Source organism: Melanotaenia boesemani, chromosome 19, assembly GCF_017639745.1.
Source record: "Melanotaenia boesemani isolate fMelBoe1 chromosome 19, fMelBoe1.pri, whole genome shotgun sequence".
Lineage (NCBI taxonomy): Eukaryota > Metazoa > Chordata > Actinopteri > Atheriniformes > Melanotaeniidae > Melanotaenia > Melanotaenia boesemani.
In genome coordinates, this window is record NC_055700.1 from 2,974,448 (window position 1) to 2,990,919 (window position 16,472).

Sequence of the window (16,472 nt, forward strand, 5' to 3'; positions counted from 1 at the left end):
AATACTTATTTTGTTCCCTTTTTCATTCATTGTTGTCTGATTTAATTTACGATTTATTCTATCATTTTCTTATGTAAAGCAGTAAAAGGAAATGTAATAATAAAGTTAAATGATGTGTGTTCTTATTTAATCATAACATTGATTAAAATATTAATATAATCTAATTATAATTTTAAAAGCAAAGTTAAAGATTGGTGTGCAAAGTTATTATATACTGAACTTTGTTACTCATGTAGAGCATGCATATTGTCTCTAACATGTCATGTATCCTGCAGATTTCTGCGGGGATTTTCCTCCATGACTTCTCTGTATTCTATCTTGTCTTGTTGACCACTCAGAGCACTGCTGAATAAAAACCATATTCTTCCATTTGAAATAAACCTCCATAACACCCATTTTCATTCTGAAAATTTAAGTTGTGCATACTTACACCACTTTCTTTTTGATGGGTAGCTCTACCTCCTGAGATACAGTTGCCTTGACCAGCTTTAAGAGACTTTCAGGGTCAAGTGCAGGAACATTAGCTTGTATGCTAAGTTGTGCAGCATTTCTTAAGACCAGAAAGCTCAGCTGGTGTCTTGCTAATCAGCTGGTACAGAGACTGAAACGGTTTCATGCACAGTAAACCTGGTATTTAGACGCATGTGCACAAAAGTAATTATTTGTAATTGTAAATTTCAGTTTGACGTTTACATTTAAACCTTCCAGATGGGATGGTTAACCCAGTGGGATGTCATTTCTGCTCAACAGTGGAAAGAATTCACCATTGAAACGACATTTTCTGGCCATTACTCTCCGACACTGGTGAATTTAAAAATGGATAGAAGGACCTAAATAAATTTAAGTGAATCAAGTCACAGAAACTTAAATACAACAATCCAAAAGTTTTATCATTGCTAATGTTCTGTTATTATATCAGAATTTACTCAAATAATGGTAAGATGTGGGCAAATATCCAAAATATACCGGTAATACATAGTACACTGTAAGTGACAATGTTATAATTTGTTATTTTTAGTTTAGCTATTTCCTTGCTAGAGAAATAAAATATTTTTTATTTTTATTAATTGGAATAATTCGTTATTGATGGTTTTACAACTGCAGCCATCACTACCGCTCTTTCTTATCATCATGTTTCTTCTTTTAAATGCATCTAACTAAAGAAGACATTCACAGAGACAAGAAAAAGTGGGGAATAAAGGGGGAAAACAAAATACAAAAAAAGAGAACTGGAAGGGAGGTGAGGTAGGGCAAAGGGGAAAAGAAAAAAGTAAAATAAGAAGAAAAACATGAAAAATAAAAAAACAAGACTGATAGATAGATAGATAGATAGATAGATAGATAGATAGATAGATAGATAGATAGATAGATAGATAGATAGATAGATAGACTTTTTATTGATATCAAACTGGAAAATATGGGGTTTTTGCAACAAGTATACAAAGTATTCAAATAATTTGGACATATTTTAACTTTTTTTCACTGCACTTTTTTACCCTTCATTTATGTGACATGTGCTACAGCGATAAATGAATAAAAGAAATCATGAAAAGGTTGAAAACATGGCTAAGAAAACATGATATTTTTAAGAAATGAAAGAATGGTCGACATACTGGTTAATGAAACTGAAAATAAAATAAAAAACAATTAGAGGAAGTAAGAACGCTATACAAACGCAGGGGTAGTACCACTGCCGACCTGCAGGGGGCGACATTGTTCCGTCTCTTCCCATTCATTTAACACACACACACAGAAACATGGCGGAGTGGAGCAGTGGGGGTTTCATCGGCTGAGCTGTCGGCAGTTCTAGCCCCACAGAAGTACACTCAATATCAGTGGAAGGGTGCCACCGTGTTGTGAGGACACTGCGTGTGGAGGCGGGCTGAGGTTGACCTCCAACCGGGTGTTTGTCGGATTTTTTCCTCCGAAATAGAGGCGAGAAGGGAGCCACGAAAACAAGTCAGACATGAACGGGGTAAGTTTGCTTCTTATGCATCAACAAACCGAGGCAAAACAAAGCCAAGTGAACAGGAAAACATTATATTTCACCACAGGACTTGTGTGTTTGTCTTTGAGGCTGCGTATAGAAGATAATTTTATCATATAAGAGAATTTTCACAGGAAGTTTGTGCAGTTACACAAGCTACAGATGGGAGCTTTTTGTTGGAGATTGCTAACGTTAGCTAGTGACTGCTACATGTCCCTCTGAACTGAGGACACTACGGTTTTTTATGGCCTCAAAAGACGTATAAATATGCACGTGTTAGTTGTGATGGGGGGCTAATAATTTAATATAGACTGCATATTTAACTGCGAGTTTGTTTGGCAAGTAAGATGAACCAGGAGGCCTGACTGTGCTGGAGCTGTGGATTAAAGGGACTGATGATGGGCTGGCTGGAGGGTGAAGTGGGTGTGGATTCAGCGTGGTCTCGTGTCTCCGGCTCCACCCACACCACCCACAGGGTTAATATGAACACAGCTACTTTCCATGGTTTAACTTTACTATAAAATAACTTTTTAAACGTTTATCCATGTTTCATAAAAATGGCATCCAAGGTTGTTGAAAAAATCCTGCTTGACAGAGTGGGTGTGTGTATTACTTCCACTGATTATCAGTTTGGTTTTAAACCAGTGCACAACACTGATGTGTGTGTATATGCTCTTAAAGAAATAATGAAGCTCTACAAGGCCAAAACTCTTCTGTAATCGTGCGTTTTATTGATGCTTGATTGACAAACCATTTATTAAGGTAATATATATATATATATTTATGAGGGTTCATGCCTACTGGTATGCAAACCAGAAAATGCACATCATATGGGGGGTCCAGTGGCATCAGTGTGGAATCTCGTCCCCTGTTTTATTTAACCTATACGTAAATGAGTTTTTATGAAACTGAAAGCATGTAGCACTGGCTGATTGATTGGTGAAATGCTGGTGATCTGTTTAATGTACACAGATGACCATGTCACCTTCAGTCTGAGCGGTTACAGCAGCAGCTTAATATATGTACAGAATATGTTGTGCAGTATGATATAAAGTATAATGCCAGAAAGAGTGATGCGTTAATATGTAGAACCAAACAAGATAAATGGCTTAATTTCCCAGTGCTTAAATTTAAAGTCAGTCAAAAGATGAAGTACCTTGGTCATTTTTTTAAAGGTCATATGAGTGATGATGTTGTAAGTTATATGCACAGGCAAACACCATTGCACGCAAATTTAGTTTTTGCTCTATTCAAGTTAAAGTGTCCTTGTTTAAAGCATAGTGTGCACCACTCTACACGCCCATCTATGGTCATCTTATGAAAAATCTTCCATGTGGAAGTTGCATACAGTGATGCTATAAGAGTAATTCTTAAGGTTCCCAGAGGAGGACGTGCCAGTCAGATGTTTGTGACTGCAGCAGTGAGCACACTCGAAGCACTTTTAAGAAACTTGTTTACATTTATGCAACTTAAGGAAATTTCCACAAATAGTGTCACTGTAGCATCTCACATCCTTCTGAGAGTTGCTCGCGTTACTCGTCCAGACTGAAGATGCACTGGATGAAACGTCTGAATGTTATTAGGTGATCCTGATGATCTTTCTGTGATTTTATATGTATATAGTTTCTTTCTTTCTCTCTAAATATTCTGTTTTATGTATGTTTTTTTTATTGACTTGAGTCTGTTTAATAATTAATTTGGTTTGATTAAACACATTAATGTTTAATAATATATTGATATAATATATTAATGTTAAAATGTAGTATATGAGGCAGACACAGGGTGTCCAGGTGTAAGCTCGCTTGAAAGCCAGTATTTGTTCTTAAGAGCTTAATACATCAACAGTCTAAAGCCTCTAAGACAAACTTTGTCATGGGATGTCTATTAAATTCATACGAGAGTCAAGGCAGGTGAGCCAATACTTTTGTATTTATATACATACTCTGTATATACTGTACATACTCACCCTGTCAGACCAGACACCGTACATATTATTTATTATTGTGTGTGTTCTTTTTTATCTCATCTGGTTGCTTCTGCTTACTGCACCTGTACTGTTGCAACAAAGCAATTTCCCCACTGAGGGACTAGTAAAGGTTTCTTATTCTTATTTTCAGATGTTGAAACTGAGACATTTTACCATTTCATGGAAAATATGAGCTCATTTTGAATCTGATGGCAGCAACACATCTCAATAAAGTTGGAGCTGGGTCAGCAAAAGGCTGAAAAAATCATTTGCACAAATAACAGGAAGAGATTTTGACACCATGTTAGGTTAACTGGCCACAGTTCAGTAACGTCACTGGATCTAAAAGGAGCACTTCAGAGAGGCAGAGTCTCTCAGATAGAAAGTTGGACAGAGGTTCACCAATCTGAGAAAAACTGTGTCTAAAAACTAGAACAAATTCAGAAAAATGTTCCTCAATGTAACATTGTGACGATTTTGAAGATCTCACCATCTACAATGTTTAATATATTTAAAAGCATCAGAAGGAATCTCTGTGCGCATGTGGACAAAGCCGAACGTTAAAAGACCTTCAAAAATATGGAGAATTATTTTAAAAATTACAAGAAATTCTGTCTCTTTTAAAGCTAATAATAAAAAAATTAAGGGGTAGATTTAGACCTTTGTACAGTACTGTTCCTTTAAAATTTCAGAGTAATAACTGTTTTTGTTTTCAAACTTACCAAACCCAGTAAACCCCACCGAGAGAAGCCTCTGTCAAAATACAGTACCATGTGGGCCAAACTCAACTCCCATTAGATGAGTGAAACTAACAGAATTTTTTCATAATTTCTCTTATGTTTCTCACACTTGATATGCACAATGTTAGACTTAGATGAGAATATCTGATTATTATGTACAGTTTAGAGTCTGTAGTTGAAACCCACATTCATTATTTAACTGGAATAATTTTTTTTAACAGCTAGAAAAACAGAACTTCCATTAGCTGCCATATTTGGAAAATTCCCACACAGGAAACACTTGGGTCTGTAAAGGTTTATTTAAAAAAATAGTATCTAGGAATATTTTCTCACTTGTAATTATGAAATATTTCATAATTGGGAGATAAAATTTGTAAGTCACAGCAGTGTTTTGGAGTTGAGCCACAGAAGAAGTGTTGTTATATTCCTACTAACTGGCCTCATTTAAGAGTGTTTACCAGAATGTTCTGGAATAAACTCTTTTCAGTGATGATCAACTCTGTTTCACAGGAAATTGTTTGCAGCGCTCATTCAGTGACAGTCTTAAGCTGCACCAAGCCCACATCAGCAATCCAGGATGAGAAGACGACCATCAGGCTGACCCAGGAGGGGAGATGCTCTCCCATCCACCCCCTGCAGAGTGATGCTCAGAGGCAGGCAGAGGGTGAGTATCCATGTCCTACAGCCTCCGGAGGGTTGCTTTGTTTTTACTTATATCCACTGTCCTGCAATAGTTTGCAGCAACAGGAGCTGGGAACACTAGACCAAACAAGCAGGAAAGTCTGTCTCTCTGTTTACTGTGCTCCTCCGTCCCAGGCAGGGCAGCCGACACCATCAACGCTACGCCGAGAGACGCAAAGTCTGACTTCACGGAGACGGCGAGCACCTATAGCCAGCGTTCACCCTGCTGGTCAGATGAACAGCTGTTACCTCCGCAGCTCCACTGCCTTCGTTCCCCCGCAGAGGCCCCCCTGCCCCTCGGTAAAACCTTACCTCACACCCCCCTCCAGGCCAGCAACAGCAGCTCGCTTCACCAGAGGAGAGGCGCTTGGACCAACAGCAAGGCAAAGAAAACTTCACAGAGGACACATTCTCGTCCTAAGTACTGCTCTTTTATTTCATCTTGTTTTAATACAAATGTGTTTTTAATTAAGGATTTTATATTTACATGAAGGATTTTATAGTTAACATGAAAACACATTGATAACCCACAGTAGGAAACCTGGTGTCAACAAAACAGGGCAGTTGATTTTGTGAAAATAAGGATGTTTTTGTGTGTTTATTAACCCCTTATTGACTAGAGCCTGCTGTACAGGAGGCAGCATGAGATCCTACAGTCTAGAAGATGTTTGTAGACAGTAGGAAGCAGCAATGCTAACATGTAGCATAGCAACATGACTAACAGGAAACAGCAATGCTAACATGTAGCATAGCAACATGACTAGCAGGAAACAGCAATGCTAACATGTAGCATAGCAACCTGACTAGCAGGAAACAGCAATGCTAACATGTAGCATAGCAACATGACTAGCAGGAAACAGCAATGCTAACATGTAGCATAGCAACATGACTAGCAGGAAACAACAATGCTAACATGTAGCATAGCAACATGACTAGCAGGAAGCAGCAATGCTAACATGTAGCATAGCAACCTGACTAGCAGGAAGCAGCAACGCTAACATGTAGCATAGCAACATGACTAGCAGAAAGCAGCAACGCTAACATGTAGCATAGCAACATGACTAGCAGGAAACAACAACGCTAACATGTAGCATAGCAACATGACTAGCAGGAAACAGCAATGCTAACATGTAGCATAGCAACCTGACTAGCAGGAAGCAGCAACGCTAACATGTAGCATAGCAACATGACTAGCAGGAAACAGCAATGCTAACATGTAGCATAGCAACCTGACTAGCAGAAAGCAGCAACGCTAACATGTAGCATAGCAACATCACTGGAGAAACTCAGCTAAAAGACTCCACCAAGCATCGGCATCAAACCAAACACAGTTCAAACCCCAACAGTTCTATGTGATTGTAGAAAACATGAGAGCAGCTCTGTCCACTTTAGAGCTTCTGCTAATTTCTCCACACAAACCAGGAGTCACATGACAGCAGAGACTCTGCTGGTTACAGAGACGTCTGTCTCATCACTGTGGGACAGAAACTCTGGAGCTAGCAGCCAGAACCAGAATCATGTCTTACTTTTGCTGTTTTGTAGTGAAAAGGTCTTGCTGGTTTCCATGGAGATAAAGGAGGTTTTACAGTGAAGGATTCACTCTTCCTATCATAGACTATTTTGGGCTTCACCTCTTTCTGGATCCTCATGGTGTTTGTAAGGTGAATGTGGGGGCTATCCCTGGATCCTCCTGACTCTGACCATTGATAGAGGTGTCCATCATCATCAACCTGCTCATCTTCACTTTTTTACCTTCTACTTAATAATACCAAGAGTCTGTTTGAGAGAAAGTGAAACAAAGTTTATTTAGGAAAAAGAATGGATCAATACTTACAGCAAGGTGAGCGTCACCTGACTCACATAAAGTCAGAGGAGTCTCCGGGGAGGCAGGAGGAAAACAAAAACTTCTACATTTCTGTACAAAGAATCCTCCTTCCTGAAGACCTTGGGTGGACACACAACTCCCAGGACTGGCTTCAAAGCAACCTCATAGTTGTGTCTCCACCAGAACCAGTCTAAGGGTCTAAGGACCAGATAAAGGTCGTCTTACCCTCGTAGTGAACTTTAACAGAGCATGTATATGAAGAGAAGAAACCTTAAAAGTGAATTAAAGCATGATGAGTAAAAATGTACAATGTAAAAAGTGTAATATAGTAACAACAAATTAATAAATGTATATAACGAAAGAAATAATTGGATAAATGAACTCTTAACAAAGTGAATATATGAAGCAATAAGGCATCATGAGTAAAACATTTTCTACATACTGCAGCACAGTTCCTCATCAGATAATACTTTACTTATTCCTTGGATTACTTTACTTATTCCTTGGATTACTTTACTCATTCCTAGGTGAACTGGGCTGCTATATTCTGGTTTTCACTAAAAGTAATGTGGTTTTCTTTTAGGAGGAGATAACATCAAATTTTCTACTGTGTTCCAGGAGAATTTACTCTGACACAGTAACGCATGTTGATTCTCACATGTCTGAGCTTCCTGTGGAGACCAAGGTTATACAACCAGCCCTATTTTAATTTTCACTGATCAACTTAATTGTATTTAGAAAATGTATGACTTTAAGCAGTAGCACTCCCTAAAAGTTGTTATAGAGACAAAGTAGGACAAAAACGTTTCTGGACGATTCTCCAACCATCAATAAATGATAGGTAAGGGTGTCAGGATGTGATATAAAAGCAGCACTCGCCAAATGTTTTTTATTTCCAACAAAGATGGGTCATGGCTCACTACTCTGGCCTAAACTCCATCAGAGAGTTGTCAAATAAAAAGTTGTAAAGAAGTTTGATCCTTCACCATCTACAATATAGTAAAATATTTAGATTCTGGGGAAATCCCCCTTTCAAGAAAAGGAAAATTTCTAAAGAATTGGATGAATTAAGTGACCATCAAAAAGATGCTAATGAACAGCTTATCAATTCATTGAGTAATTGCTCCATCATAGCCTTTAATCACAATTAAACCTATATGATTACATCATGGAGGTGTATTTAAGTGGTCCACCTCTGCAGTCAGCTCCAGAATCCAGCTTCCTGTTTGGTCTTCATGTTGCTGAGTTTAGTGTTTCCTCGTGAGAAGCCATGAGGTGAAAGCTTTGGCACTAAATATAACACTTTTATATGATGTTTACTGTGACCATTTATCTCATAATCAACATGTATGAATAGCTGTGAAACTTGTTTTAATGATAGTAATGTTTATACTTGTTTTTCATACAGGACTGGAGGAAAAAACTCTCAAAACCGAAAAGTTACTGACTTCTACCCAATAAGACGAAGCTCCAGAAAAAGTAAAACAGAACTGAAGGTAAGACTGTGATGAGGAGGATGGTTTTCTTCATCTGTTTACTTTTACAAACAAGTAAAACATGGTTTGGTTTGTAGGTTTGACTCTGCAAGTCGTCCAGTAAGTCGTGATTCATCCCTCGTTTCTTTATATTCTGTTCTCATCTTAAACTTAATCTTCTCTGAACATTTTCTGCTTTTTCCCTCATTTTTGGTCCATGATTGTACCGCAGCCATTTTCAGAGAAGCTGCTTAACTCTGACCTGCGAATCATTCAGTATAAAGCAGCCCGTTACAAAGACACATAATTAGTTTCCATCTCTTTAAAAACCAGCAAAGATCAGACAGTCTGACAGACAGAAAACAAGATGATTCCCAAACAGCTGTTAGATGGAAACCTGGCGTATCTCAGCATGGAGGCAGAAACTGGAAGCGTGGAGGACAGAAGAAGAAATCAGGACTAAAAAATATCTACAGCAGATGAACAGGATCTGAAATCCAGCAAAGGCCTGAACCAGGACCTGGGAGATGCATCTGGACCTTCAGCTGATTCATCTGCTGTTGGCTGAAGACTCATCAGAAATGGTCTCCATGGAAACGTGGCCGTCAAGAAGTCGTTGTTAAGGAAGGGAAACAGGCAGAAAAGATTGAGGAAGGTCACATGACACAAGAACTGGACTGAAGATCAGTGGAAACGGGTCTGATGGAGGGATGGATCCTCCTCAGAACCGGACCTCAACAGGTCTGATGGAGGGATGGATCCTCCTCAGAACCAGACCTCAACGGGTCTGATGGAAGGATGGATCCTCCCCAGAACCAGACCTCAACAGGTCTGATGGAGGGATGGATCCTCCCCAGAACCCGGACCTTAGCACTATTGAAGCAGTGTGGTATCATATAGATAGAGAAAGGAACAAAAGGCAGAAACAGCCAAAGAAGTGCTTTGGAAAGTCCTTCAAGGATCCTGGAGACCTATTCCTGGAAAGTCCTTCAAAGGTCCTGGAGAACTATTCCTGGAAAGTCCTTCAAAGGTCCTGGAGAACTATTCCTGGAAAGTCCTTCAAAGGTCCTGGAGAACTATTCCTGGAAAGTCCTTCAAAGGTCCTGGAGAACTATTCCTGGAAAGTCCTTCAAAGGTCCTGGAGAACTATTCCTGGAAAGTCCCTCAAAGGTCCTGGAGAACTATTACTAAAGACTTGACAGACAGCTTCTCTACGAGGGATCAGACGGATGAAGACTAACTGCTCAGCCCTCTCCTGGACAAACTGGACAGATTTATTGTATTTACATTTATTTTTGCTCGTTTCTGTAAGTGCAGCTCCCATTTCCTGGTTTCCTGGAAATATATAAAGAAATGCGAGCTGGATGGAGACTTTCTCCCTTCAGTTATCTTTAGAGGAGGTTGATTATCGAGACCAGCAGAAGTTGGTGATGAATCTCCAGAACTGCTGGATGTCACTAAAAAAGTCCCAGTTCAACACAAATGAAGGAAAACAAATCATAAACAAATTCAGCCACATGTGGCACAGCAAACAATGGACGTGTCATTATTTATCCACTGAACCTGCTTCTGTTAAGTTACATTTAGCTTTTACTGATGTTTTATGTTTTCTACTGGTGGTTTTCCATTGCATGGTGCAGTATGGGTAGCAGACGTTTAATTTTCCCCCACAGCTGGTCATACAGATGGTCTTTGATCTGGAACTGAGCTGAGAATAACTTTGCTTTTCGTTTTATATCCTACAATGATTCTCTCCAGCCAGATGGCTGCAGGGTCTTAAGTCCGATCAGTTCGGCTCATCAGGAACTCTGAGACAGTATGAAAACAAACCAGCTGCTCGGTACCATCTACAATAGAAAACAATAAAAAACAGAAGGAAGGACAGGAAACACGTACATCTTCCAAGACTAACAGCTGTAACAAAATGTTAAAATGTGCATGAAACCAGCCAGATAAAAACTTAGAAGTCAGCTTTGTCATAAAGGAAATAAACTCCTAATGATGCAACTGAAAATGAGAGTTGAAGTGTGTTTACTGTAGATTGATCACAGTCTCTCTGTGTGATGGTTAATGCTGACAACAACACCACCATGATGAAAGTTCAGGAGGAACCAGTCAGGACTGGTGGGAGTGGGAAAATGAAATGTCTGGAGATTTTTCTGTGAGAAAAGGCAGTTAGCGTTGAACTCGGCTTGTTTTGATGTTTGTTTGTAGAGAAAGCTCCATCCTCTGTCTGAATCTCATGTCCTGTTTCATTTTGTCTCCAGTGTGAAGAAAAGAAGCTCATAGACGACCTGATCATGAATGGAATAGAGGAAGGAATGGAGGTAAACTTCGGTTTCTAACATCTGTCTAAACATGAGAACTCGCGCTGGGATGCCGCCACATGAGGCAAATGTTCATCATGCTTCATTTAATTCCAAATTAGATGTTTTAGTCTCTGACTGCATCAGAATTAACAAGTTAATGCACTCACCCTCCACTTTATCCACCTTACCAGTACCAGGTTGGACCTCTTTTTTCCTCCAGAACTGTCCTAATTCCTGGTGTGATGGATTCAACAAGATATTGGAAACATTCCTGAGACTTTGCTTCATAGTGGCATGATAGCATCACACAGTTGCTGCAGATTGGCCACCTGAAGTTCAATGTTTGAAGTCACTTAAATCCCCTTTCTTCCTCATTTTGATGCTCAGTTTGATCTTCAGCAAGTCGTCTTCACCACGTCTACATGACTACATGTGTTGACTTGCTGCCATGTGACTGGCTGGTTAGAAACAAGCTGGTGAAACAGGTGGACTGATGGAGACAGTGAGTGGAGGTGTTGCTGCAGTGTTATGACGGGGAGGTGCAGCAGGGCTAAATAACTTATAGTTGCTGCACTGCTAACAATCAACAGAGATTTCAACTTCCATAAAAAAAAAAAAAGACAAGAAAATATGGATAAGGCATATTTTACCCTAGGCTTGGCCAGGTCATGGTCATGTAATGGTAATGGCCAGTGGTGGGTATTGAAGAGCAACCACAGGGTTGTATGTCTCAGAATACCAGCATCTGACAGTATGAAGCTACTTGGAGACGTCTCATCCCGAACACAAAGACAAGCCTGTGGTTTACTTTAGAAATGTTGTATATAGTTTGTTTTACTAAAGCAGCATCTGACTCATCAAAAGCTCAGCAGAAGCAGTTTGCAGAGTTTCCTGGTTTAAAAGGGCTCACACTGTAGCAGAGGAACCGATTCCTTCTGCCACTGGCGGGATTTTAGCTGTAGTTAACAGCACATTTGTGGCACATTTCTTCGTACGTGTCTTTGTAAACATCGGGGTGCATGTAGGGATTGGACGGGAGGAAGTGCCGACATCATCTGCAGAAACCACTGTTACTGTAACCGGATCAGTGCACATACGGATGCACATATAAATCATTTGTCTGCAGAGGAAACTTTTATTATCGTCTTCTGTAGTTAGACATGTTACTGGTAGTTATTAATATCACCTTCACACATCTGGAGGGTTGAACATGTTGGTATTTGTCAGTTAAAGCATACATTTATAAATCCTCAAAGTTACAAGCAAACATCAACACAGCACATTTATTACATGTAATAGGAAATATTTTACAGGTTGGACCCACATAAGAAGATGTGAACGGTTTTTCATCCACCTCTTTTAAAAAGTTTTAACACAATCATGAGCTGCTGTGTTGTGAATAAATCATGTGTCGCCAGCAGGTGGCAGTAAAGACAACGATGCATAATGTGGTTATAAACAGAGGAAGAGTAGCCACAAATATTGATGCTTTAATCATAAACTAAAGAAAAACTGGATCACATTTTCTGTTATTGCAGTACTTATTACTCTAAGAAACAACATTGGAGGAGTATTTTTAAGCATTTAATGCTGGCTTGAATCTTTAAAGATGAATAGTGAGCGTCCATAACAACACGTTGAAACAGTAAATGTATGAATGTTCATGAGTTTTCAGGCTGTTTCACCGTGTAAATCCTCCTGTGTGTAGGTGCAGCATATAGAAGGAAAGGGGAGGGCGGTGTTCACCAATCGTTGTTTCCAGAAGGGCGATTATGTGGTGGAGTATCACGGAGACTTGCTGCAGATCACCGACGCCAAGAAGAGAGAGGCCGAATACGCTCAAAATCCCGCTACTGGCTGCTACATGTACTACTTCCAGTACCTCTGCAAAACATACTGGTATGTGTTTGTTTGTTTGTTTGTTTAGACCACTGTTTCTCAAATGGGGGCTCGCGTAAACATGGGGGTACATCGAAGCGATCCAGGGGCGACGTGAAATTTTTATATCTATGTATGCTTCTTATAAAAACAAGAAAAGGAAAAAATTCTTCAATAAAATGTATCTAATATTTAATAAATTAAGTATATGTTCATAAACTGAATTTACACTTAGTTTCACACTATTTCATTATCCTTTTGACCCAGCCTGTTACGAGCTGAATGACATCGACTGTCAATCACTGTTGCCTTGACAACGTAAACAATGGAGTCGTGGTTGAAGCATAGTAGAGATGCAACTGAAAACAGAGGGCGAAGGGCCAAAGACAGCTAAACCAGACCCAGACAAATTCCAGTAGTATTCAGAAGAAAATGCTTTTAAAGGGATTTCCCTCCACAAATTGCAACCCAGCCGAGGTCCCGTGTTTGTTCTGCGGGGAGAGATTAGCTAACAGTGGCATGAAGCCGGCACATCTTCAGCGGCATCGCAACACGAAACATCCACGTCATGTTGGTAAGCCACCTGAGATTTTGAAGAGAAAACTTTCTGAATTCAGGTTATTTCAACTGGTCATACTATTCTGCAAAACAAGAGAGGCTATATCTGATGTAGTTAACGCCTTCTGTGAAAAAGGCCTGAGGTGGAAATGCTGCAGCAGCATCACATAGACTGTAAGATGGACGGAGCCTGCGAGACATCACCCGTAGGTTTCTGAAGAGCTGAACTGAAGCTCGTTGGTCGGTTCCCACTGTCGCCATCTTGGCAGCGTCACGCGTGTTGTCAGTCCTGCAAAATCCAAAAGGCTTTAAAAAATGTTAAAAAGGCTTTAAACATGTTTATTTCTGCTGTGAAGTTGGTCTTTTTAACATGAGAGTCTATGGGGATTCGTTTTTGAGTCAGCCCCTAGTGGATGAGGGAGGAACTGCAATTTTTTGCACTTCCACATAGGCTTCACATTTTACCAGCGGAGGTTGCCGCTTGATCTGCACCCACACAGCCGCATCAATGATGGGCAAAGCGAGAGGACTCGTAGCCCGTGTGTTTTACACAGAGAGGCACTGACGTCCAAGAAAATGAGCCCTGAGTTACATGACGTTTTAAATGACAGCGTTTTGAAGTGATCCGCTTCATGAAGTCAAGGATACTTAATGCAGCCTGTTTCACCGTCTGTAAAAATACAGAGCTGAACACCCAGCTGCTACCGCACACAGAAGTGTGTTTGCTCTCTGGAGGAAGAACACCCAAACTGCTATTTGAGTTACAATCTGAAGTACACACCTTTCTGGCTGAGAATCAGCCTCCCCTGCCACCTTGTTCCAGGACAAAAACAGCTGTGCTGCTTGGCCGATTTTCAGCAAACTGAATGAACTGAAGAGTCTCTGCAGGGCGAAGACAGCAGCATTTTAAACTTGCATGACAAGGTGGGTGGTTCCTGAAGAAAGCAGAGCTGTGGAGAAGGTCTTGTGCACATGGAAATTTCACCTGCTTTCCTCAGGTAGATGATTTTCTCACTAGTGAGGATGTGGACAGATTGCTAGTGACATCAGTTATAGTGGACCATTTGACCAGCTTGGTTCAGAGCTTCCAGTCCTACTTTCCTGACACGGAGAAGGAATCTTAATAACGGGTGAGAGTGCAAGCGGTCCATGTACATTATTTTTACATTTAATAAACTATCCTTTTATAAAACGGTGAAAGTGCAGCTTCAACAACATTTTGCCTCAATTACGCATTTATAGATGGTGCACAGACAAAAGTTCTGCATTGCTTGGACCGCAAACAGATTAAATACGTTGATTTTTTTCACTTTTTTTTTTTATAACTAATGAATCGTAACTCATTAAAATCCCTAATAAATATATAGTTACAATTTTTTTATTTTTTAAATGTAAATATTTTAGATTTTTTTAAAACTTTATTTGTATTTATTTAATTTTATTTTACATATTCACTTATGTACACATACAACTTCCAGATCACACTGGAAAAACATCAAATTCCAGGTATCTGGGAGTAAAAATCCAGTATTTCACATCATGATCAGAGGAACTTTTCCAGATATAGAGGTTATTTTAAATGTACATACGTGTACATTTCCACATGTGTGTCATCATCCTGACCACCTGATACAAACTGAAGTCGCATCTTGTCCTGCCTTGGAAATGTTTTACATTCAAACAGAAAAAATAAAACCTCGTTTTACTTTACTGGAGTTAATGTCTTTTGTCATTTTCACATTTATTAAATTCATGTCTCGGGCCAGATTTGATCCTCTGGCGGGCCAGTTTTGGCCCCCGGGCCGTATGTTTGACACCCTTGTTTTAACTAAAAAGAACTTTGTATGTTTCTGGTGTTTTTGTTTTTACCAGCGTGGACGCCACCAAAGAGACGGGCCGGATGGGCAGGCTCATAAATCACAGTAAAAACGGGAACTGCCAAACCAAACTCCACGACATCGGCGGCATCCCTCACCTCATCCTCGTCGCCTCGCGAGACATCGACAAGGGGGAGGAGCTTCTTTACGACTACGGAGACCGCAGTAAAGCCTCCATCGATGCCCACCCCTGGCTGAAATACTAACACCCAGGAAAGGGAAGCAACACTTGTGTTTCTTATTAGCTCGTGTACAAAATGCCTTAGAAACAGAATGTGTCCCCTTTCAGTAGCGATGAGGATGATGAAGGTGGGTTTAGTTAGTGGCGGGTGGGTTTATCGGGTTCGTGTTATATTTGATTGAGCTTCATCTACTCCGTCAGAGGACATGTGTACTTTTATTTCTGTATATGAACCATTCTGGTTGCTCTGCAGCTTTTGTTTTGTACATTTTGTACTTGGTCCTGACCGACGACAGCATGCAGCCGGCCGGCGACACTCACAGGTTTTATACAGATTTTTTTAAGGATCAGTTAGCAATACTCCACGTACGGCCTCCCAGCTCCTCCTGGATCACACACAACTACCAGATGCAAATGATAAAAACTCTTTTAAGAAATGGGTTCTGCTCAAGTGGCTTTCTGTCATCGAAGCGGCGTGTCTCTGCTGGTGTGTGTGGTGTCGTCACACAGACCAGACGCGAGAATATGCGGCGACACTGGATCCAGTTAAGATGTGAAGCAAACTTGTGTTGAACATTAAGAACTGGTGAGGTGACACAGAGAACAGAAATGAACTGTATGAGTTTATTTCCTTTTGTTTTTTTTAGGATAAATTGTATTTTAATATAAATGCAGCATACATTTGGATTCTCGTGTAGTTTTTCCTAATAAGACAAATGTGTGTGAAGATTTGTTTGATTAAACATCTGCAGATCTTTAGCTTCAGTCTTCCATATTTATATCAGAACCTCGAGATTAGATTTTATCTGTTTAGCTTCACGTAGAATAGAAACTCTCCAGCTCTCTGTGTTCCTGCTCTGTAAATATATTTATTTGTTTGCTGTCATGGATCTGAGGTGGATTACTGGAATAAACTGTAATGAGTTTCCAACAAACAGAATACCAACCTGATTACGTTTTGTTTTGGGAAGCGAGAGGTTAAACTTAGCTTTAAG

General features: G+C 39.9%; 1 protein-coding gene across 1 annotated transcript; it reads left to right on the forward strand.

The window, feature by feature from the left end:
* The first annotated feature begins 1,734 nt into the window (after nt 1-1,734).
* On the forward strand, nt 1,735-16,417 carry kmt5aa (lysine methyltransferase 5Aa). The gene is made up of 7 exons (XM_041970765.1): nt 1,735-1,975; nt 5,204-5,357; nt 5,510-5,795; nt 8,608-8,695; nt 10,942-11,001; nt 12,692-12,882; nt 15,292-16,417. The coding sequence occupies exons 1-7, from the start codon at nt 1,967-1,969 to the stop codon at nt 15,500-15,502; spliced, it is 999 nt and encodes a 332-aa protein (XP_041826699.1). The 5' UTR covers nt 1,735-1,966; the 3' UTR covers nt 15,503-16,417.
* Nucleotides 16,418-16,472: the final 55 nt, after the last annotated feature.

Coding starts and splice junctions, on each gene's coding strand:
- kmt5aa (XM_041970765.1), top strand. Junction 5,796..8,607: donor AGGACACATTCTCGTCCTAA/GTACTGCTCTTT, acceptor TTTTTCATACAG/GACTGGAGGAAAAAACTCTC. Junction 8,696..10,941: donor AAAGTAAAACAGAACTGAAG/GTAAGACTGTGA, acceptor TTTTGTCTCCAG/TGTGAAGAAAAGAAGCTCAT.